This window comes from Hevea brasiliensis, chromosome 8 (genome assembly GCF_030052815.1).
Source record: "Hevea brasiliensis isolate MT/VB/25A 57/8 chromosome 8, ASM3005281v1, whole genome shotgun sequence".
Classification (NCBI taxonomy): domain Eukaryota; kingdom Viridiplantae; phylum Streptophyta; class Magnoliopsida; order Malpighiales; family Euphorbiaceae; genus Hevea; species Hevea brasiliensis.
In genome coordinates this window covers 88,051,165-88,076,922 of record NC_079500.1, presented here as the reverse complement: position 1 = coordinate 88,076,922, position 25,758 = coordinate 88,051,165, and the positions used below count along the sequence as shown (strand labels likewise).

The following is a 25,758-nucleotide window of genomic DNA, read 5'->3' as shown; positions in this document are numbered from 1 at the left end:
AGTGAAGTGATTAGTAAACCTATAAATTTAGAGCCCACATCTATAAAAATAAAAAATAAAAAAATAGTAAGTGAAAATCAAGCTAAATTAATTTAAACGATTAACCCCAAATTTAACACATAGATTTTACTGAGAGTCATTCGCATTCTTCAAGAAAGAGAATTCACAATACATACTACAAATAAATGAGTGAAAATGGGGGAGTAGTAAATGCGAAGATAGGCAACAAGTAATGGGGGAGAATATATACATGGGTAGAGCAGCGAGAAGGGCGCAAGAAAACCATGAAATGGGAGGTCATGCAAACATGGAAAGTGAAGTATGGCAAAGAGAGAGAGAGGAGCAGCGCAGATTCCGTGTGGTTACAGGCTTGCACGCCAGTCATATACCATCTAGCTAGCTAATATTTAGAGAATCGTTGAGGCGAAGTAATGGTCTTTCTTTGCTTTGCTTTCTCATTCAGAATTTCTCTCCTACACTTTTTCTTCTTCTTCTTCTCTTCTTTGTATATAAATATTTACCTTATCTTTAGCAAGACGTGTGTGAGAGTTAACTGCTACACTACTCTGCCACCACTCACTCTTCCACGCACCTTCATTCATTCACTGCACCTTTTCTCTTCCTGGTTTATCACTCACTCCCACTACCTGCTGCTTGGAAACATGCTTCTCATGTTCTGTGGGCTACTTTTTTTTAATTATTTTGTTTTTGTCAAGTTGTTCATTGAAATAATAAAAATTTACACCAACTAATATTTCAATCAAAATTAAATTACATAACCAAAAAATTTATACTTCAAGGAAAAAATTTAAAATAATTGCGTAATTAAAATTCAGCAAATTATACAATACATAGAAAACATGTATTGTTTCACTCACAAAAATACGACGTCCACTCTTTAACACTAAAATTTATGTAAATATAAAAATATTAAAATTTAATGCTCTGAATACGTCTAATAATTAAATTTTCCTAAAATTCTAAACACTTTTTGAGATGTAAGCTATTCTTTTTTTTTAATTACTATCTCCTTTTACTTAAGCCTTCAATTAATCCAAGTATATGCAATATAAAAATTTTGAGCAATACTGCCATATAATTTTAACAATTTATACTTTGCACCAATAAAATTAATTAGACACATGTATTCTTTATAGTGTGATAACTAACTATTTTTTTTTAGGAAATTAGTTAATTAATTAGCTACACAAGATCTCATTTGTGGTGAATATGCTAATTTAGCAATATACTATAAGAGCATAAATATTTTTTTTTTATTTTTTTATATAATTGATTTTGATTATGACTTGAATTTATAATTTTACTGTTCTTAAAATAATTTTAATATTTTAAATATTACTGCATTAAAATTTATTGATATTATTATTTTTTTTTTTTAATTGAGGATCCAAGAGAACACAAATTTGAAATTTTATGTAAATAGAATCTATTATGAGACTAAAGTGGTAAACAAAGCACGCTAATAAGGTGGAACTAAGCAATGGTGGGGAATTGGGGTTGGGTTAATTTGTTGGTATTTTATTTATTTAGTTTTTAATTTTTATATGGTTTAAGTGAGTTGGCAAAGCGTGAGAAAGAGAGTGTGAAACGGACATGAAATTAACAAACTCTTCTCCATCTCTCTCCCAACCATTTTCACACTCCCCTTTGTCTCTAAAATTATCATATTTTCAGTTACATTTGTTTGTTTTTGGGTTTTGTTTCTATTTGATCTCTTTTAATTTTTCTCCTCATTTTACAACTATAGTTAAATTTTAACCCTTACTATATATAACTTCTACTATTAGATTATATGTTAAGCCAAGACTCCTCCACACTAATTACTGTTCCTTTGGGTGTCCTTTTGACTCCATAAAACTGTCACCCAAATAAAACCTATCTCTCTCTCGCAGCCAGCCCTATCCTTTTTTACATAGAGTCTTATTCATTCACTATATTTATATTTTTATATGTATAAAGAACCCCAATTCCTAACCCTCTTGCTTCCTCCTACACCCTACCTCTCTTCTCTCTCTTTCTCTCTCTAATTTTCAGGTGGTGTAGGAACAATGGAAGCTCAAGAGGAAGTCACCAGCAACAACATCGTTAAGGGCAAGCGAACCAAACGACAAAGGGTTCAATCGCCAATCCCTTTTGCTAATCTAACCTCTAATTCCTTGAGCGGAGATGGTGGTGGTGTTGATGGTGATGGAGATGGAGATGTTTGTGTTAATGGAAAGATTTGTGCAAACGTGTCACCAACGACTTCTCAAGAATTCCAAGATAGCACCCAAGAGGAAGAAGACATGGCTAATTGCCTTATTCTCCTTGCTCAAGGCCATATCAATAATACTTTCAAAGATTCGTCACCAAAGCAAGACGATAATTATGCTGCCGGAGTTTACAACCCGGCCGTCACTGCTATTGCTGCCACCACCACCAACAACAAATTCAATAGTAGAAAATTCTTGGAAACTGGCTCTCCGGGTTCTGGCAAGGTCGGATACTATGTTTATGAGTGCAAGACTTGTAACCGAGCATTCCCATCTTTTCAAGCATTGGGTGGGCATAGGGCAAGTCACAAGAAGCCTAAGAACGATGAAAAGAAGCAGTTTGCTATATCTTCTGATGAAGAAGATGGACACTTCAGGGATGTTTCTTCTCTTTCTCTTCAATTGAGTAATAATAATAACAATAGAGGTATGTATAGCAGCAGCAATCAAAACAAAACCAAGATTCATGAGTGTTCCGTTTGTGGGGCTGAGTTCACATCCGGCCAAGCCTTGGGCGGCCATATGAGGCGGCATCGGACACCAATAGGGGCTAATACTCGCACAACCTTGTCATTAGCACCAATGGCTAAAGAATCAGAGGAACCCAAGAAAGCAAGAAACCTACTTTCCTTGGATTTGGATCTCAATCTTCCAGCCCCAGAAAATGAAATACTCTCCTTTGCTTCCAAGGAACAAAAGCAACAGCAGCAACAACAACAACAACAACCAGAACAGCAACAGAAACCATCTCTTGTCTTCTCTGGCCCTGCTTTAGTGGATTGTCAATACTAATGAAGGTTTTTTTTTTTTTTTCCTTTTTTCTTTATATTTAATTGATCTCAAACACTGATCATATAATTTGTTTCCAAATTCTTTTTTGTAAAATTCAAAGAATTACAATTAAGATTCTTTTTATTCTTTCCACTTTTATATCTTGATCAAATTAATTTTACACATGTATGATGGAGTTTGATGAATTCTTTGTAAAAACTGCCTCCAGTTACTTGTGTTTCCCAAGAAGACTCTCTCTAATTCATGAAAAGTTCATGATGGGGATCTTTTTCTCTCGTTATGGTTTTTTTTTTTTTTTCTTCTTTTTGTGTGAGAGAGAATGTGTTGCACGAATTGAAATTATTCAATGTATTCAATGCCTTAATCTTCTGTATGAATGTTTTTAAAATTATATTTACACCACCGAATGTAAAAGATAATCTCTCATTGCACACTTGAAAGAGAGAGGGAGAGAGAGTTTTGGCTCGTGTTGATCACTACTAACACAAGCAACAAAGCCTGTGGCTTAGGTCATTGTTTCAATTACAAGAATTCTCTCTCTCTCTCTCTCTCTCTCTCACACACACACACATGTTTTGGTGACAAGAATAGAATAAAAGCACAAGGAAAGCCGGTAAGTATCTTCATTCTGCATTTCCCATATGAATCCCCCTTTTGTCTCTTTTCTCTTAAAATAACAAATTGCTTTCAAAAAAGGTCCAATTTAGCTATTTATGTTCTTTTTTTGGCTTGGTCCACCTCTCTTTTGGTTAGTTACTAGCCTACTCAATCAACCTGATCACAATCTCTATCTGCAATCATTCACTGCTTCATCACCCGCACAGCTTAAGCACAACCACTGCTTTCTAAACCTCATATATGAGGAAAATTTTAGAATATAACTGTTATATGTATAACAGTTTTATTATGGCCATTAAGAGTTAGTCTCATCATAATTAACGATGAGAATATATCCATAGCATATACAATGATTTGACTACATTTAATTAATTACTACAATTAGTTCTTGATTGAGCAATTTGGATCATATTCTATTTTTCAGTAACTAGTCATCAAACTCTATATTACAAGAATTATTTAGTGCAACCATTGTATTTATAATGGATACATTCTAATCATTAATTGTGATGCAATTTACATGGAGCTTACCATAATCAATTGTATAATACAACTGTTATATACACAACAATTGTATTTTAAAATTTTTTTCTCCATTACATACCTACATATATAGGACACAATTCACTTTAATTAATTAATTCTTGAGATTTATACCAAAAAAAAATGTAGCTTATATATATAGTAACATTAATATATTTGATATAGGTTTCTTTCATTTCTTTTTCAAGTCTTTCCTGTAGTACTCGGCAAGTTATGGTATTGAAAATAATTCTATTACCACTAAATTAAAGTTGTACTGAACTTATTATTATTTGACCCTTAAAAAAATGGAAAAGGGTATTTATATAATTCGGTTAATTTGCTAGCCATCAAATTAATTAGATATTGTAATACCAAGTTGACCCATGTAAAACGTTGTGGCATAATTAAGCATCGTATACGCACAAGGTTGGCGATGATATCCACTAAGATGGGACTAATGAAGACAAACAGCTAGCCTTAATTGTACCAAACCCTCGTCCATGTATATTATGGCATTTTTTTAAGCATTATTAGCTGTTCTTAAACAAGGATACATAGCTGTCTGTCTAACGTTAAGAAAGAGAGATTGGTTTGTGCTAATTCTAGAGTTTGGTCAATTTCTTTGAGTTGCATATATTAGATGCAAGTTGTACACTAATGGTGTTTTGGGAGCTAATATATTATATATACATGGTCAAATTTCTTAATTTAATGTATGGGTATTTATAAGCTATTATGGGTATACATAGAGAACTTTGGTTTGTTAAGACCAAAAAAATAATATCTCAGAGTCTAAATCCACTTGTTTGGAATATGAAATTTTTCAAAAATTCAATTTCATTGATTTTTTTTTTATTAATTCTCATATTTGGAATAAAAAATTTAATTATTTTTAACTTAAAAAGTTTTATTTAAAAAAAATAAAAATTAAATATAATTTTATGAAAATCCAATTGAATTTTTTTATTTTTATAAATAATTTATTCCAAATGAAATCAATATGTATATGAAAGTCAAAGTACTGTTTCTATCATTGTTCTATTGAGCGCTAATCGAACATAGGCCGCTGTAAAACTAAAGGGTATAATTCTTACTTGCCATTGTATAATTTATAGGATGTGATGAATCTTATAACTATAAGAAAAAGATTTCTAAACTATAAGATCAATTGCGATTTAAGTTATATGGCCTAAAATATTATAATTAATTTTTTCTTAATAAGCAAGAAAAGTTTAATAAAAATGGATTAAAATAGTGAGAAAGAGGGTCCTAGCCTATGGACTATGATGGAACTAGAAATTGACATTAGGGATGAAAATTTTATATTTTTTTTTCTCTTCTAAATATAAGGGTATATATATAAGGATAAGTAACTATAATTTGTTATTTTGATGGGTCAAAATTTATTTAATTAAGAATTTAAATCATGAAATGAGACAAGTTAAAACTATGTCAACAATTGGACTTAATATTAAAAGAGAAAAAAATTTGATTGGACTAGGCGTGCAGCACTAGTCTAGATAGAGCCTAGAGGGGGAGCTTGAGTCTACACAAGGACAAATATAGTAAGCCCATTTCGCCGTTGTCTATGGAGCAGCTCCTTCCTTGATAGAATAAGCAACAAACGAGACAATCAAAGAAAGGCAACAAGATCCTTAGACAGAGATAACCAAGTTTTGCTAAAGAATCAGCCATAAAATTAGCTTCATAAAGCAAATGAGTAAATAGAACTATAGAAAGAGCATTTAAGCAGGCAACTATGGAATTGACAACAGAGGAGGCTCTCCAAGGGGTTGAGTCCAAATTCATTGCTCATGAATTTAGAGTCTTAGAATCCGATTCAACAATAATCTTAGTAACATTATTATAAGGACAAGGAATGATAAGAGACAATCATAAAGCTTTAAAGATAACTTTAAATTCTGCAATATTAGAATCTACCAAACCAACAGCACAGGAGAAAATGCAAATGAAAATGCCATTCGAGTCCCTTGGAATCAATTCCACTTTTACCTGGCTTACCTAATGAAGATCTATCCACATTCCACTTGTATGATTTCACTAGTAGAGGTAATAAGAGATAGAAGGAAGTTGCTTGGTAATATTGGGCCATGATCTAATTGCAACGGAGGTAGAAATCATATCAAAAACAGAGAAGGGAAAACTTGGATCAAGTGCCTTCATCCAAACAGAAACATGGTACAGAATTATTGAGCATAGACAGAGGACAAGAGACTCTTAATTAATGATTCTGTCACTGCATTTTAACCAAATCAACCATAAAATTGCTAAAAAGAGATTGGACCAAAATTTTGTTCGAAATTTGCCATTGCTAAGAAACTTACATTGCTCACTGCATTAGGATCAACAAAACTGACCATAGCCAACATTTCCCAAATCAGACAAACCCAAGCAATCAACTTGACAGAAACCCTCTAAACTAGATATCGATTTAACTTGCCAGCCAAGCTTTTCAAAATTATATAGCACCTCATTGAAATCCCTGAACACCAACTACAGAAGCACTCTTTGCATACCAAAATTCCTCAATAATGTAAATGTACAGTGCTTATCAGATTTATTTGGCCACCCATACACAGCAGTTCTGCTATGAAAATGGCTGAAGTAAGAATGAATAGAAGAATTGAAAATTTTTTATATGGTATCAACATCTCCGTCTCTATTTATATACACAATAAGAGAAATCTAAAATCTCTTTGTACATATGAATTATATACGCCAAAAGAATTCTTATCTAACAGAATTGACAGCTGTAGCTGCAGCCGTGGGATTGTAACGATCTTAACATTGCATGTAGTTGTTGGACTATTGGGCTGAGTTGCAGTTACTGGGCTAGATTTATCTTATACTTTTCATCCCCCCTCAAGCTGGAGACTAGTGAATTTCAACCAAGTCCAACTTGGAAACCATAAAATAAAAGGCGGTTGCAGTGCAGGATTTGGCAAGCATATCAGTGAGCTGAACTTTGGATGGCAGGTAAACTGTTTGAAGAAAACCAGCATTGAAATGATCAGGAACCAGATGACAATCAATGTCAATATGTTTGGTTCTTTCGTGGAAGATAGGATTGTTACTGATATGGATGGCAGCTTGGTTATCACAGTGCAGTGGGATGGGAGTATTCAGTAGTACATGAAATTCCTGGAGAATAAATGAAATCCATTTGAGTTCACAGCTTGTGTTTGCCATACTTCGATATTCAGCTTCAGCTGATGATCGACTAACCGTGTACTGTTTCTTTGAATTCCATGATATTAATGTTGGACTGAGAAAAATACAGAATCCGGTGATAGAACGTCGGCTTGTGGGGCATGCCACCCGGTCGACATCACAACAGGTCGATAGTTGAAGAGTAGAAGAAGCTGAAATAAAAAAACCTTTGGAGGGACAACCACGCAAATACTCGAGCAATTGTACAGTATTCCAGTGTGGATGGCGTGGGGCTTGAAGCAATTGACTAAGCTGTTGTACCGTGAAAGTAATGTTTGGGCATATCATGATTAAGTCAAGCAATTCGCTGATGACTTTTGATATTAATCTAGGTTAGGTAGTAACTCTCCTGTATCAGTCGTAAGATGAAGGCCATTAAGCATGGGAAACTAGGCTAGCTTTGCATTGGAAAGGCCCATGTCATTGAGTATGTCCAAGATGTATTTTTATTTGTTTAACAAGAGCCCATCAGATGATCTTGCGAGCTCAATTCCCAATAAGTATTTTGCGTAACCCAAGTCCTTAATTGTGAAGGTAGAATCAAGGAATTCCTTTGTTACGAGAATGAGGTTTTCATTTGTGCACGTAAGCAACACGACATCAAAGTATACAAGAAGCGCCTGAAAATCATCCCTCCCCATATGTCTTTGATTTGATGAGCTTTCATGCTTGCCTAGGCTCCGCTTTGCGATAGCCATATAGGTGGAGTCATATACAAGTCTTCATCGATAAAACCATGAAGGTAAGCATCGGTGATATCACATTAAAGAAAATAATTAATTGCAATTGATTGAAATCAGTTGCTATTAATAATTAATTTTATAATTAATTTGTTATTTTAATAATTTTTAGTAAAAAATTAATTTTAAAAAAATTTAGCAACCGATTAATTGGTTACTAAATCGATTGCTAATTGATATTAGAAAATCTTAAATATACAATTAATAATCGATTTTAAAATTGATTACCATTAACAATCAAATAAGAAATATTGCTAATAGCAACTAATTTTAAAACCAATTGCTATAAGCAACCGATTTAGGGAATTAATTGCTAAGTTAAAATTTTTTTTAATTTATTTTTCTTTTGCACAAAATAAAAATTTTTGTACAAATGTATTTTTGTTAGTAAATTATTTGTAGTATTAATTTTTAGCAATTTTTTTTGTTATATATATATATATATACATATGGTAATTTTTTAAGTAATTTATCTTATAAATATGCTTTTATATTTAATTTTACGTTAATATTTTTTAAAATATTTTTATATTAATTTTACTGCTAATTTTTATTAATAATATATTATTTTAGTAATTTTTAAAAATTGTAGTTGTTTGAATTTTTTTATTTTTTATTTGAAAATTTAATTTTTTTTATAATTTTTTTAAAATTAACGACCGGTTTTTTGGTTACTAAATTAGTTACAAATAGCAACCAATTTACAAATAATTATAAAATTAAAGACACCAAATATTTTGCAATTGATTATGTTTCGGTTGCTAAATCGGTTTTTACCAAAAAGTTTTATTTTTTTAAGTTTAATTAATTTAGCAACCGATTTGGATGTATTGCTAAATCGATTGCTACTAGCAACCGATTTTAGTTGCTAAATTGGTTACTACAGCAACTAATAGTTTTTATCAAAAGTTTTATTTTTTTAAGTTTAATTAATTTAATAACCGATTTTGTTATTGGTTGCCATTTACAACCGATTTGATTATCGGTTGCCATTTGCAATCAGACTCATTATAACCAATTAAATCGGTTGCTAAATCGATTAGCAACCAATTTTAATAGATTAGCAACCAATTTTGTAGGTTGCTAATCCTTTTTTTTTCTTTTTGTAATGTCGATTTGGTGTATGGGTCATTTCTTGGCTGAGATAATTGCAACAAAAATTCGGACAGTAACAATTTCAACCACCAAAAAAAAAATATTTGATGTAATCAATTCCTTCAATTTGATTATAGCATTTTACAATAAGCCAAGCTTTATACCGATCAATATTGCCATCTTGATTGTACTTGATGTGGTACACACATTTGGAGGCAATGTTTTTTTTTTTTTTTTTTTTTTTTCTCGAAGGTAGAGTAGTCAACTGCCATGTGCTATTATTTTCGAGAGCTTATAATTCCTAGTTCATGACTTGAACCCATTAGTGTTTGTTTTAGTTTGGTGTCTTGATAATTGATATATTGGTGAGGAAAGATTGGTAAGCTGGGCTATAAGATGGAATAGAAATGCAGTGGTTAAAATGAAGAGTTATCCACATAATCATAATTTTTTCCCTCTCTCATCATTCTTTTTTTTTTTCTCATCCTTTATTGATTAAATTTGTCTTTTTTTTTCCATCATTTTTATGTCAATAAAATTAATGGACAAACTAAATTTTATAAGTTCAATTTTTTTATTAGTAATTCATATCTTATTAAGAATTAAGTTTTTTTTTTTAATTATTCATGTATGTTTGAATGTAAGAAAACTTTATTTATTTAATTTTACAATCAATTAACAAATTGGTATTTATTGATTTTTTTTAACCCACTAATTTAATTTTCATACCTAGCGTTTGAGAGTGAAGACTTCATATAAAACAAACAAAGGAGCCATTAGAGGCTTTTAGCAATATTCTCATGATCCCATGCAACTTGGAATTAGTTAGGAATTGGGTCCTAAGATCCTTGGCGGCCGTATCTTTGAAAATGGTAAACTTATCTAAGCGATGGTTGAATCACAAATGTCCAGATCAACCTTTTCCAAACCATAGCTTAGATAGAATGATAGTTCTTGGATGATGGCATCTGAGTGACTATGGATGAACAAATCATTCATGCAAACCACTTCATGACGAGTTGGGTAGTCGGTTAGTTTGGGTTAAGACTTGGTTGGATTGAATACTTATTGTTTTTGATACGAGGTTATATCGATAACTCAAACTAATTCACAATTTAAAATGACTTGATATAAACTTGTTCGGAAAAGATGATATCTAAAATATTTCAAATTAATAAAGTGTCAACATCAATTTCTTATAAAACTTACATGAAAGATTTATTTAGAGCTGAGCAGGATTTAATTCTAGCAAAATATTTAAAATCTTACAATAACATAAAATCTTTATTTTGTATTGTTTCATATGTTCTTTGATTGGATTTGATTCAATTATTTATAAATATTCAGAACCAGATTATAATATTAAATCAATTTTGATTTGGTATCTATAATAATAAAAAAAATTTAATTTAATATTTCAATTTGATTTGTGATACCAAAAATTGTGCTCAATCCTAATTTTAGTTTCAGTTAAAGCCTTATTAAATTAAAGTTGATTGCATATTATTTATAAAAATTTCAATCCAAATTTTCAAATAAAAAGTAATTACAAATTTTTCAATTGAAATTAGGAATTTACAAATTGTAACATATACTAATAAAAATAACTTTTTAATCCCATGCAGAACCCAAACCTGCATTCTTCGCATTACTAGCATGATGCTCTAACCAATTGAATTAATAGGCCTGTTGCTCTTATTTCTTATATTTTATCAAATATGTCTATTAATATTTAATATAAAATTCAAGATCTCATTAATGTTAAAGCATATATATCCTTAGTATCAAAAACTAGCAAGATTTTGTTATGGGCGCTTTAAGTTTATTTATATCGAATATATTAGATTAATATGAAAGAATATACCTTAAATTAAAGTTAATTTAATTGTATATTATTTATAAAAAATTTCAAGCCAATTTTTCAAAAAAAGTAATTATAAATTTCTAAATTGAAATTAAGAAATTGCAACTTGCAACATATACCACTAGATTTATTTTTTTTTTTTAACTAAAGAAATAAAAATAAAAATAAAAAATAAAAATAAAAAATAAAAATAAAAATTTTGGCCCATTTATTCTCAAACTTGGTCTCTAACCTACTGACTTTCATAAAGCAAAAATTTTATGGCCCATGCAGGTATCGAATTGTGACTTTCACGTTATTAACACAATGCTCTAACCAACAGAGTTAATAGACCAATTATTTATATTTTTTAAAATACTTTATTAATATTTCATAAAAAAAAATTCAAGACAAACTATTGAGATTTTTTTTTATTAGTAGTTTAAGGTTAAAGCATATATACCCTTAATTAGTTTTAAAATTAAAATTTAACAAAATTAATCCAGCTCAATTTTGTTATGGAGCCCTTTAAAATTATTTATATTAAATATATTAGATTATAAAAAAAAAGTGTACCTAAAATTAAAGTTGATTGTATATTATTTATAAAAATTTTAAGCCCATTTTTCAAATAAAAAGTAATTATAAATTTTTAAAATTGAAATTAAGAATTTGCAAATTGCAACATATATTACTGAATTTTTTTAATTAAAAAGTTAAAAAAAAAAAAATTGGCCCATGCATTTAACCAGCTGAGCTGAGCCTATTAGCTATATTTATATTTATAAAATATGTCTATAAACATTGTTCAGATTTTTTTTTAATTTTAATTGCTAGTTCAAGGATAAAGCTTGTATACCCTTAGTTTCAAAACTTAAAAAAAAGCTAAACAAAATTAGTCCAGCACAATTTTCTCATCAATCCTTTTAAAATTATTTATATTGAATTTATTAAATTAATATAATAGGCAGCTTAAATTAAAGTTGATTGTATATTATTTATAAAATTTCAAGCCAATTTTTCAAATAAAAAGTAATTATAAATTTTTAATTTGAAATTTGAAATTTTACAAGTTCCAATATATACTATTGGAGTTATTTATTTTTTTAAAAAAAATTAAAAAAACCTTTTTGGCCCATGCAAAAGTTAAACCTTGAACGTTCGTGTTATTAACATGACACTCTAACCAACTGAGCTAATAAACCTATTGTCCATATTTCTTATATGAAATATGTCTAACAACATTTTATGCAAAATTCAATATTACAAAATTTTCTTTTTCTTTTTTTTTCATTGATATTTGAATGTTAAAGCATATATACCATTAGCTTTAAAATAAAAATGTTTTCTTTAAAATTATTTTTGAATATATTAGATTAATATAAAAGAGAGTAAGTTAAAATTGTTTGTATATTATTTACAACAATCTTAAGCCAATTTTTCAGATAAAAAGTAGTTATAAAATTTTAAATTGAAATTAGGAATTTACAAGTTACCACATAGATCACTGAATTAAGAAAAAAAAAAAATTGGCCCATTCAAATTTTAAACTTGCAACCTTGGCATTATTAGAAACGATGCACTAACCATCTAAGCCGATAGATCTATTGACCATATTTCTTATATTTATCAAATATGTCTATTAACATTTCATAAAAAATTCAAAGATCTACCATTGAGATTTTTTTTTCTTTTTTTTAATTGGTAATTAAAGGTTAAAGCATATATGTACCCTTAGCTTCAAAACTAAAAAAGCTGAACAAGATTAGCACAACTCAATTTTGTTATGGGGCACTTTAAAATTATTTATACTGAATATATTAGGCTAATATGAAAGAGTATATCTTAAGTCAAAATTAATTGTATATTATTTGCAAAAATTTCAAGCCAATTTTTCAAATGAAAAGTAATTATAAATTTTTAAATTGAAATTAGGAATTTGCAAGTTGTAACATATAGCACCAGATTTGCTTATTTTTTGGTTAAAAAAAAATGGCCCAAGCAGAAACCTTCGCTTTATTAGCATGACGCTCTAACCAACTAAGTATGAATTAAGTGTTTTTTTTTTTTTTAATGGGTAGTTCAAGTATATGGCATATATACCTTAGCTTTGAAACTAAAAAAAGTTGAACAAAATTAGTATATCTCAATCTTTTTTTTGTATACATAAGTCGACTAAAGTTAAAAGATGTCTAATAAAGCATAAGCTGACTATTCTTAATAATATCATCATTAAAAATCTTACAGATTAAGGAATCCAAATGAACATTTTTAGAAAATCTAGCTCCGTGCCCACATACTAATAGAACTAAAAATATTACTAATTTGCAGAAAGGCAATAAGGATGATTTTTATTATCGTTGTCATGCAAAGAGATAGTAGAAGGTCCACAAACTCCAAATCCGACCTCTTGTATTTATTGAAGCAACTGAGGATTAATTAATCCTGCATCTTCCAGAAATCCAACTTGGTGCTTTCCACCAAATATTTTCTTGTTATCACAAATAATGATCTTCTTGTTATTAGGGTACTGAAGATTGTGCTCCTTGATATTGGCCCAAATATGTTTGAGAACTTGGATGTGAGGAATCTCCAATGCACCAATGAAGTCAGCCATTTCGAGAGTGATGTGGCAGGGCTTCGTAATGCCTCGAGCTAGCACTTTTGCTATTGTAACAGTACACACATACACAAGTTAGAAGTACAAGGAAGCGTGACTAGTAGCCTTAAAGAGGAGGTAGATGGGTTGTGAAATGACACCATTTAAGAGGAAGAAAGTAGTGAAAATCAAAGAAGAAATGGCAATTTGAACTCAGTGGGTCTCAAAGCTGCAAATGATTTTGTATTATGCTAATATTTTTGGGTAATTGAGACTTGAGAGTAGAGCAAGAGACAGGTTTTTTAGGGTTGCTTTGGAGAGAGAATCGATTGCAGCTCAATTTTGGTATGAGGCACTTTAAAATTATTTATACTAAATACATTAAGTTAGAATGAAAGTGCATACCTTAAATTAAAGTTGATTGTATATTGTTTATAAAACTTTCAAGCCAATTTTTCAAATACAAAAGTAATTATAAAATTTTAAATTGAAATTAGAAATTTACAAGTTGTAACATATGCCACTATATTTATTTAATTTTGGTTAATGAACAAAAAAAAAAAGCAACTTTTTTAGGCCATGCAAGTCTTGAACTACGACCTTGCATTACTAGCATAACGTTCTAACTAACTGTGATCCATGAAAATTCCTTACAGATATGGACTTACAAAATAGACAAAAAAATATATTAGAGGTCCACTGGGGTTATCCCAATGAGGACTTTCTAACATCTGATATGATAGAATAGTGTATTAGAATAATTAGGGAGAAAGGACTTACATTCATAGATAATATGATATCTTTATATAGGACATAGACAATAGTTAGTTATGATAAGTCAATTATGTAATTATGTCGACATTATTAGCTAGCATTATTATAGGAATATATTTCTATTTATAATACATAATTATAGACATTGTCCTTAGTGATGTGTTTGGTTGAGCTATCTATCTGGGTGAGCTACTTATCTGGATGAATTCTCTGTTTAGATAAGCTCTCTATCTAGATTATGATATGCCTATTTGGATGAGTACTCTATCTAGATGAGCTACCTGTCTAGAATGAGCTCGAGCTCTATTTTGCTGATCCTATCTACACGTGGCAGATCTTTATCTATAAGTGATTGAGTCAATCTACTTATGGCCTAGTCGATCTATGTATGGTCGAGCTGATCTACTTATGGTTGATCCTAGCTAGCCGATCTACTTGTGGCCAAGCCAAGCTAGCCGATGTACTTATGGCCAAGTCGATCTACTTGTGGCCAAGCTGAGCTAGCTAATCTACTTGTCGCCGATCTGAGCTAACCGATTTACTTATGGTCAAGTCGATTTATTATGGTCAAGCTAAACTAGCTGATCTACTTATTCATGAACCGAGCTACTTATAGCCAAACTATTAATACAGTTTAGCCTATGAGCTATCTAAGAATCTGAGTTACTAGGCCAAGTATATATATTTTGGAGAGCTATATCATTAGTCCCTCCTTTGAGTACTAATCTTTAAGTTCATTTAGATGTCAATGCTTTGGGTCATCGCCTTAAAATTTTTAGAGTGTGAACTATCACCTTCATCAACTTGATAAATTGTAAGTGACATATTATTGCCTTAATAATTTTCAAGTGGCAAACTATTGCCTTTAGATTGGCTTCTAAAGCCTGTCATCGTGGTGAACTATCATTTTGAAGCCTTTTTTTCGGGCTTTTTGGGAGTAGATTGCCTTGGTTTAGCCTCTTTAAGGCTTTTTGGGCGAAGATCACCTCAAAGTACCTCTTTAGGGCTTAAGTGGGCGAAAGGTCACCTTAGAGTTGCTTTAAGAGCTAAGTGGACAAAAGGTCTCCTTAGAATGCCTCTTTAAGGTTGAGTGGATGCAAGGTCACCTTAAAGTGCCTCTTCAGGGCTTAAGTGGGTAAAGATTGCTCTAGTGATATTGTTTTGGGCTTTGTGATGAGTATCGACTTGGAGGAATTAGCTCTTTGATGGGCATTATGGCCTTTCTAAGATTATATGCAAAAATAATGCTTGTGCAAACATTGTTGTGAAAATAATTTTGTACAATGCATGTTGTAAATTTATTCAATATTTTGAACAAATAAATACAATAAATCAAATGTGTTTTTCATGTTTTCAGTTGATCTAAATATTGTCTATGACTAACAATAAAAGCCTTCATGGCCAATAAAATATATATGGGCGTGTATGTGTGTGTGTGCCAATATATGTGTATAATGAATTTAACCAAAGGCTAAAGCCTATAATGTTATAACAAAAGCTAAATGTAATATCAAAGGCAATTATTGGGACATCAAAATTAGGAAGGTAAATAATTTAGGTCTTAGAAAATTTTGCCTTAATTAAATTTTGGAATTAATTTCTACCATTGACACTTAATTAACATTTTTAAGTCCTAATTGGACTAAAATGAATTACAATTTTCTTTGCTTAAGATAAAAATAAGCTTAATTAAAATCAGAAACTTCAATTATGCTCTAATGGCATGCTCGTAAATATGAGCAAATAGTATAAGCCCATTGCAGTTTTATGATTTTAAAAAATTATCATGGCAATTCTCTTAAGAAAATAAAAATAAGTGGCTCTCATATGACATGTGAATGATAGCATGTTGTAATTTTAACCACAAGCAAATTTCTTGATGAAAGGCATTGACTAGCATATCAAAAATGGCCACTTTGTAAAATATGAGCAAAATTCAAGGTCAAGGGGCAATAACTTTTCACTTATTAGGAGCACAAATCAAGGCTTATCTTTTTTAAAAAATTATACAAGTCTCACACTCAGCATATAAAAGCAAATCTTATTTTCTTCAAATCAAATGGCTGCATGGTGTGTAATAGCAATTGATTGGTTACAAACTTATCATCATTAGCAAAACTCGTGCCGATTATTGGTTGAATTACCGATGGCACTTACATAATTTTAAATAAAATCATGAGCCATTCTTCCATCAGCTAATTGATGGCACATGCTGTGATTTTAATTGAAATTAAGTATTCTTATTTTAGCAAAGAAACAATGGAAACTCTTGTAATATTTAACAAAATTATATAAAGCAAATGACAGGTGGTATTATTCCAAAAATAAGTGAAAGTCTATGCAATATTAGTACTGTTATTTTGAATATTTCACTTTAATAGTATTTTATTATATTATACATGGATAGAGAGAACAAACCAACTCTTCATAAATTAGGATGAAATTATAAATTTCTCATTTTTAAAGCTTATTATGAAATAAATCGCATGCAAGAAAAGAATTAAATTAAGTTTCTTTACAATCACATAATTTTTTGTCTAATTTTTATTTTTTTTAAAATGAATATATATATATATATATTAAAATTTAGCCTTAAAAAAGACTTCCTCAGAGTGTACCACATAAGTTAATAAGAATATTTAAAAAGTTACCATATGACACCTCTTTTTACCTTTATTTTTAATTATATATAAAAATTAGTTCATCTTATTAAATATTAATTTTTATCTAAATATTATTAAATTTTAACTATTAAAATTTTATCTCAACTATTAAAATCTAAAATTATTTTTAGTACATTATTTTTTTAGAATTTTAAAATTTTCTTAAATTTAAATATTCAACATTATAAAACTATATCCATCACATTATATACCCATAAAATCAATTACTTTTTTTAAAAAATTATATATATATATATATATATATATATATATATATATATATATATATATATATTCTCCAACAATTTATTGAGAAAAATTAAAAATATACTTTAAAAACATTTCTTATATTTAAAATATAAGAATTTTAATAATAATAATTTCAAAATTGGCCAAGTGGCATATGCATTTTTTTTTCCCATTTTATATATCCTTTTGTTGGTATATGTCATATAATTGAAAGAATAATAAAAAATAATATATAATCAGCTTATTTATTTATCAAATTTGAAATAAATTTGTAATTAATTAAATTTTATTACTATTAAAATTTTATAATATAATTATGAAAATATAAAATATTATAAATAATATATAAATCATATTATTAAAATAAAATAATAAATAGTCCGCGCATTGTGCTATTAAAATGACTAGTTATTTTTTAAGTTAAAAGAATTGAATTCTTTACTCTTTTATGTTTCCAAACAAGAGAATTAACAATAAAAAAAAATTATATTATGTTTGGATTAATGGATTTAAATCTATGGATTTGAAATTGGATTAAATACTTTATTTGAAAAGTTAAAAAAAAAATATGAATTTGGAGTTTAATGAACTCCATGATAAATAGACAAACTAAAAAAGTAAGAATTTGAAATAACATTAACCTCATGGTATTTGAAATTCCAATTCAGCCTAATAAAAAATTTTTATTATATACTAACATCCATTTTAAATTTAAAAATTGAATTTTTTTTTAAATCTAATAAGATATTTTCAAATTTATGAATTTTAAATTTTAAATTCAGTATTTGAAATGCAAATTTCGAGTTTAAATGCATTATCCCAAACGCAGCCTAAGTGAATAGTATACTTGTAAATTTCTAGTTTTTAAATACACCATAAATGTTATTCAATAAATAAATATAATACCCATAAAATAATGCACATAATAAGATAGCTTTGATTGTGTGACCATAGAAAGATAATTAAATTTTAGAATTTAAGATGTCACAAGTTCATTTGCCAATACACTTCATTGTCAAATCCATAATTTAATGAATAATTTCACTATCTACTGCTTGCCCATGCAAAGAAATGCAATAATCAGCATCATAATGGTGTGGAACCTACAAAACACCAAAGCAAATATACTATATGTTAGCAAAATGAAAAGATTAATTATGTGTAATAAAAGAAAATTTCTTTCAGAAGATGTATGGTAAATGGATCCTATGAGATAGGGAAAACAATGAAAGATTATTATTTAATTTCTATAATTTAATGAAATGAATTATTTGGTCTTTATTTTAAAAATATATTAATTGATTCTTATATTTTTATTTTATTTACTCTTTAGTCTTTCGATCATTTCTAGATGTTAATTTGAATTCATTCAATTTTTGTAATTTAAAAAACACAATTATAGTCTCTTTATTTTCTAAGGAAAATTAAAGAATAAATGAAACAAAAATATAGAGACTAAATAATATATTTTTTTAAAATAAGAGGACTGAGTAGTTAGTTTTATTAAAATAGAGAGAGTAAATAATAATTTTTTAAATTAATTCATATAATTGATCAAATTAGTTTTGAAATAGCATGAGTCCAATTGAAATTGTAAAAAAAGAATGAGAATATTGTGAATTTTTTATTGCCTTGCAAAATATAAATTTTCATTACCATGCTTTTCGTCCAGTTAATGCATGAGAAGTAGGAGGAGTTGATGCAGGAGGAGGAGGAGGAGGTGACGCATGAGAAGGAGAAGGAGCAGTCGCAGGGGCATTAGGTGGAGGAGGAGCAGATGCAGGGGCATTAGGTGGAGGAGGAGGAGGACTTAAATTGCTAAATTTTCCTGTAAACAAATAATCACAATACTAAATTATATATATAAAAAAATAAAATTAAAAGAAAATATATAAATTAAAAGAGCAAGAAAAGAAGGGTTTAGGAAGACATTTGTAATTACCACAAAGAAGAAGGTTATCTGGGGGTGGTCGCTCTTTGGCAGGATTGGGGTCAGCATCATAAACTCTTAAGTAGAGCTCTTGGCCTAAGTACCAATTTCTCAAATTTTGTGATCTCAAGTTCCACATCCCAGGATTATCTAGATATGCATAAACACCAGTCCATCCTTTAGGGTACACCTGCAATATATATATATAGAACGTTTTTGCTAATCCATAATTATGTCTAAATGTGTTCTATTAAGAAGAGTCGAACTTTTAATATTAAGAGCAACTATATCCAAGCCTCCAATTTACTTAAGAGGAATTTTGAATTTTGTTAATAAAAAGAAATAAAAAAAGAAATAATTTATAGTTAATATACTTTGTTATGGATATTTGATGTTTCCGATTTTGAGAGCCGGATACAATTGCTGCTAATGTAAAGGATTGATCCTTTCTAATTAAAATTAAAATATTTAAATATAATTATCAATTAGTATAAACATTTAATTACTTTTTATGTTGAATTGACCTATTATACAGTTAATAAAAATTAATTTGTGCTAAATGAAAGGAATAAATCGATTATTTAAAAAAAATAAAAAAGTACCTGAACTGTAGAACGAACTACAGGATCATAAATATTATAAGTAGAGCGCGAATGATTTGTCCAATCTCCTACACCATATCCGAAATCAAAATTCATCATATATTTGTTATTGCCAGACTATTATAGGAGTGGATTAAAAAAAATTGAGTGTAATAAAATCGAGTATTTTTCATTTAAATAAAGAGACTAAATAATAATTCTAGTAAATTGAAAATCTAATACTTTTTTTCTTTTAATTTCTAAGCAATGCCAATTAAATTGATTTTTTTTTTTAATGTGTTAGTACTTACCCAACAACAAAAAAGCCAAAGCCATCCAAGTGCCAAGAATCCATAACATCCAAATCATTCATGAAAACAAGTTCTATCCATCCTTTATGGTCTCCAGAAGCAACAAAAACACCATGTTTGGGGCTACCATTTGAAGAATTAGTGGAAAATTGATCAAGTTGAAAAACATCAGACCAATTTCCGAAGTGATCAGCAAGCTTTAATGGGGTCGTTGGTGTAATGTAGGAGACATCATTGACTGTATAAGAGGATACACCATCAATCTCAGCTTTTGATCCATGCAGGATAAATGTTTGTGATAATGTCACATTGGTCACATTGAAGGTTCCTTGTGGGTTGGGCCTGGCAGCTCCTGTTGTCATATTCCACCTTTCCACATAAAGATTAAACAATTAATTGGTAGGATTTGAATATTTTATACTAGAATCTTATTATATATATATATATATATATATTATATTTTAGATTCATAATAAATTGAGTTTAAATAAAAATTTGTGTGTTATAATTTCAGTTATAGATATTGAAATATTAGTTTATTATTAAAATCAAATAATTATTTATATAGAAATAAATTAAAGGAGAATTACCTGATTGACTTAGCTTGATTAATGGAGAATTGCAAATCAAAAGGATCAGGACCAGTTGGAAGAGGTCCAGTAGCATTTGTAGTAGAATTAGCATAATGTAGCACCCCTATAGCAGCAAGACTGCTGATTTTATCAACATTAACCATTTTAGGAGTTGCCACAATATAATAGTCAGCTGCTTTCTGATCAGCTGTGACAAGAACAGAGTAGGATTGCCCAACATGCACATCCAAAGAATCAAATGTTATCTGATTAGTGTATGATCCTTCAGTTTCAACCAGCAACATTTTATGATTTTGTATCCTGAAATTGAAACTCCACACATTCCCCACATTGGATATCCTCAACCTGTATGTCTTTCCTGTACAAATAAATAAAATTTGTTTTAGAATTTAAAATAATTCAGTTGATACTGAATTGGCAGCCATTGCTCAATTCAAATAGAAAAAAAAAATGAAAGAGGTATAGGTTTCCATTACCTGGTGTGAATGTGAATGACTCATAGGATTTGGTAGAAGGATCTATATATGGGCCTTTGCCATTTAGTAGCATCTTATCAGGGGAAATAAGAGGGGTAGAACCGTTAAGCATCATGGACCTAACCTCCTGTGATCATTTTGTACTAGAGTTAGTGTGATAACAAAGATCATTTTGGTATTACTGTTGAATATTTTTTAAATACATTAATTAAGAGTATTAAAAAAAATTTAAAATTAAATTTAATAAATTTTAATTATTATAAAATTAAAATAATAAAATAATTTTTTTTAACTTTTTTCTAATATTTAAAATAATATTTTTTTTCTTCAAAATTAGCTTTTGGCCTTTAAACTATAATGTCAAACAGGTATTAGGAAATTAGAATGCCTACTTGCCCTAATGATTCAACCATCGAATATCTCTATAAAATAGTATAAGAAGTTTAGTTTAAGTTTTAAAATTTCTAAATTATTAAAAAGAATAACTAAATACACGAAATATCTCATAAGGGTTCTGGAAAGGTTGCTGTATAAAACTTTGCTCTTACTTCATAGAGAAACTGTTTCCGTTCCCAAAAAAAAGCACCCGAAGTAATGGACAATTAATATGGCTAGGGCAAGGAAAATTACCTTGTAACTTTTTGGATACCAATCACCAATGAGAAGATCATACTCTGCCTCTGGTTTAGGAAAGGGCACACTAATGATTATACGATTATAAACCCTAATAGGACCAAACCCTCCCCCAGATTTCTGGAAATAAAGAGAAGGGAAGTAGAAAAAGCTCCCAATTTGGTCCTTCAACTGAAACTGATAAGTCCAATTTTTCCCAGGTTGGATTGGACAATTTGTTCCTGACACTCCATCTTGCCATGAGTTTAACCTCTGTTCAATCCCATTCCTACGCCAAATTATCAATCAACCACATTAATATTATTAAACATGATCATGCAATATAGATGCATAAAGAAAGCAATAAATGGTATTGGAGTCGTCCATAAGTTGTGAGGTCTTGAATTCTAAATTACCATGTAAATAGAAGAGGCTCATCCATATCATTAAACACATTGACATGAATATTGTCATTTGTGGTGGCATTGATAAGGGGTCCAGGGAACATTCCGTTGATGGTAATAACAGGTTGATCTGCAGACACTGGTTTGATTTTTTTGTCAATTGCAACCCTCCACTCATAGAAAATTTCATCACCATTAGCAGCAAGCGAAGCAAGGAGTATGAAGCTCGCGGCGAGCAGGAGTTCTAGTGATGAATGATTACTCAGAAATGCCATTTCTGGAGATGCTATAACTAACCCATTAGGATCAAGAAACAGTTCAGAATTAAATATGTAGAAGGATCAAGGTGAGGACAAGAAGAGAAAATGGTGACAAGAACGAAAAGAAAATGTTGTAATTAACCAACCGTACAGAAAATGCCAACTAGAAGAGTAGGTTTGATTAAGGAGAATAATAATTTGGATTAAGCAAGGTTAAGAAACTATGGAGAAATTATAATTTGCCTTGATTTAATCAACACATTGTTTGAGTTGGATCCTGCTAATTAAGATGTCAAAGAGTACTTTAGTGTAGATTACAAACACAAAAAGTCACTAAGATGTTCCAAAGAAACTGTAATATTTTTTTCTCGGCAATTAATTGAGCACAAACATCGTTCAAGAAAAGAAGTGCATCTTATATTTTAATCGATCTAGTAACATTTTAATTCATAGGTAAATTATTATTTAGTTCTTGAGATTTATCAATATTAATTGGTCAATCCTTCTTATTTTAAAAGTCAAATAGGTTAGCCTCTACATTTTAATTTCATTAACAAATTCGTTTTTTACCTAAAAATTCACTATTTTGTGGTTAAAAGGAAAGAAAATGACCTCCATTAACAAATATCATATGCTACTCACAACAAAACACTGGGGGAGATAATTGTTGATGATGGAGAGAGCAATATTAATGATGGATAAAGCAACATGAGATGGGGAATGGACTAAAGAGGATAGTGTGACTATGGGGGTGGGGGTGAGGGATTCTTAGCTGTAAGAGGATGTTGCACTGAGAGAGAGAGAGAGAGAGAGAGAGAGAGAGAGAGAGAGAGAGAGAGAGAGAGAGAGAGAGAGAGAGAGGTTATAGTTGATATTAATAGGCTACTGATTGGGAATTACGATTCTTTCTTCTAGTGGTTTAATTCACCTTGCAATGGCCGAGAGAATAAGCTATTAAAACATTTGCTTTGGCAAAGAAATGCTATTAAGAAGAAAGTTGCAAAGCATAGTAGTACTGACAAAAAAAATATTTAACGGATTTTAAAGAAAGAGTTGACTATGCAGAGGAAGAAGAATTTGATTTATTTTATTTTATTCTATTTCTAAGGTTATATTATGTTGTTATGCATGTATATAGTAACAAGAATATGTATGTTGATTATAACAGAATATGGTAATTATATCTGCAGAATAGAATTTGGCTTGTAATTTCTTATTTGTTGAAATGTACTAATGATTTATTGATGATCGAGTCAATTTGAGACATTAATCAAATGTGAGAGTTTGATTGATAATTATACAAATTTTAAGGTTTAATTGTAAAAACTGACAAATTTTATGGTTTTATTAGTAATTAACCCTAATTTGGAATTTTTATGTGGTTCTTCAGTAATGATATGATAGCTAATGAGGAACTCTTGTTAAGTATACTAATGATTTTTTAATAATCGAGTTAACTTAAAACATCAATCAATCGTAAGGGTTTAAGTGGCAATCATGTAAACTTCAGGGTTTAATTGAAAATTACTAAACTTCAGGATTTTTTTGGCAATTAAGCCTATTTTGATCAATCTAGCAACATTTTTAATTTATAGATAAATTATTATTAGGTTCTTGAGATTTATCAATATTACTTGGTCAATTCCTCTATTTTGAAAAGTCAATTTAGTTAGCCTCTGTATTTTAATTTCATTAACAAATTCTTTTTTATCTAAAAATTCACTATTCTGCACTTAAAAGGAAAGAAAATGACTTTATCCCTCCTCTTCCCTCCTCCCCCCCCATCACCGCACTTTTTTTTTTGTCTCTGTCTCTACCACCCTCAATTTGTCTCTTTATAATTCTATTGTCTCTCTCTCCTTGCCTCTCCATATTTTTGCTCTCTCTCCTAGCCTCTCCCATAATAAAAAAATCCTATCACTTTGTTTAGGAGAAAGTAGAGTAAAGTAAGATTTTACAAAGTAAAATTTTTCATTATTTTCAAACCTTTATAATTTTTTAATGTTTTGAAGGAAATGAAAGTTTTTGCTAAGGTATTTAGAGGTTTTAAAAAGAAAACTTTTTTAACCACCTTTTACTCTCCCAAACACAAGTTGAAGGGTTTTAAACCTTGAAAAACTTCTCATTACTTAAAAAAAAAAAAAAAAGAAAAACACCTCCCAAACAAAGGCTAAATCTAGATTCTACAAATTCAAAATTATAATCACAATAATCTCATCCATCTAAAATCAACAAATCAATAATTAAAAAATCTAAAATTGAAATCAAAATAATAATTCCTTCAAAAGAAAGAGAAATGGAAAGAAAAAGGAATACAGTAAAACAAAAGACTAATAATAGAAGGAAATCATTGGGTTTTAATCGAAAAACTGAATTGGATCAATTTAATTCGATTTTTTGATTCTTTTATTCAGTAAATTGATTCAGTTTCGATTAAATTTTAAAAAATTTTTGATTTTTAGTTCAATTAATTTAGTAAAAATTAAAAACCAAATTGAACAAACCTATATAAATATAATATTATGTGTTTGTCTTTAATTCACTCCCAGTCTTCCCTCACTCATGCGGTGTATGTTTCACATGGTGTATGTTTCAGGCAACTTCCAATTTTTGTCCACCCAACATAGCTCTAGTGTTCGTCAAACAAATCGCATTCTTTGTCCAATCCAATGTCCACCTAACGCATGCAGATCAGGAGTCAATTACACTCCTCTGCCCTCCCTCACAACTCGAGACTCGCGAGTCACAGCTAAGGCCTCTACCCTCTCTTGTACACACAAGTCATGCCTCTATCCAAACCATAGTCTGCCTATTGTTATGCCCCCATATTGTAGTCTGGCTACTATTGTGCCTCTTCCTCTTCCTCCTCCTCTCCTCCTCACTTTTACCCTCCCTCACGACTTGCAGATCACACCTTTACCCAGATCACAGTCCGGTTGTGTTGTGCCCCCAGATCATATTCTGGTCACCGTTGTGCCTCCTCCTCCTCCTCTTCTTATTCTTCTTCTTCTTCTATCAAGTATGCACCTCTATCCTCCTGGCCCTCTATTGTGCCTCTTCCTCTTACTGGTTTAAATTTCAATTGTTGTTGTTGATTGGGTTGTATACTTGTATTAACTAGATGTTGTTTTGTTACTTATTGTTAATTTTCCAAATCTATTTATTGAGACTTAGTTTGCTTGTGATTTG

General features: G+C 29.7%; 2 protein-coding genes across 2 annotated transcripts; one reads left to right on the top strand and one right to left on the bottom strand.

Moving 5' to 3' along the window:
- Positions 1–1,872: 1,872 nt before the first annotated feature.
- LOC131182534 (zinc finger protein ZAT5-like) lies at positions 1,873–3,328 on the top strand. Its single transcript, XM_058152071.1, has one exon. The coding sequence runs from the start codon at positions 2,070–2,072 to the stop codon at positions 3,063–3,065; it is 996 nt and encodes a 331-aa protein (XP_058008054.1). The 5' UTR covers positions 1,873–2,069; the 3' UTR covers positions 3,066–3,328.
- A 15,122-nt stretch (positions 3,329–18,450) lies between these two features.
- On the bottom strand, positions 18,451–22,584 carry LOC131182533 (monocopper oxidase-like protein SKU5). Its single transcript, XM_058152070.1, has 9 exons — positions 22,322–22,584; positions 21,924–22,194; positions 21,294–21,420; positions 20,815–21,175; positions 20,229–20,593; positions 19,935–20,017; positions 19,345–19,522; positions 19,059–19,230; positions 18,451–18,505 (listed from the first exon to the last, which is right to left on the bottom strand). The coding sequence occupies exons 1-9, from the start codon at positions 22,582–22,584 to the stop codon at positions 18,451–18,453; spliced, it is 1,875 nt and encodes a 624-aa protein (XP_058008053.1).
- Between the last annotated feature and the right edge of the window lie 3,174 nt (positions 22,585–25,758).

Excerpts from the sequence above, each read along its gene's own strand:
- LOC131182534 (XM_058152071.1), top strand. The coding sequence starts at position 2,070 with ATGGAAGCTCAAGAGGAAGTCACCAGCAACAACATCGTTAAGGGCAAG.
- LOC131182533 (XM_058152070.1), bottom strand. The coding sequence starts at position 22,584 with ATGGCATTTCTGAGTAATCATTCATCACTAGAACTCCTGCTCGCCGCG. Across the intron at positions 21,421-21,923 it reads GGTATCCAAAAAGTTACAAG|GAGGTTAGGTCCATGATGCT; the intron begins GTAATTTTCCTT and ends AAATGATCACAG. Across the intron at positions 19,523-19,934 it reads TAGTTCGTTCTACAGTTCAG|GTGTACCCTAAAGGATGGAC; the intron begins GTACTTTTTTAT and ends TATATATTGCAG.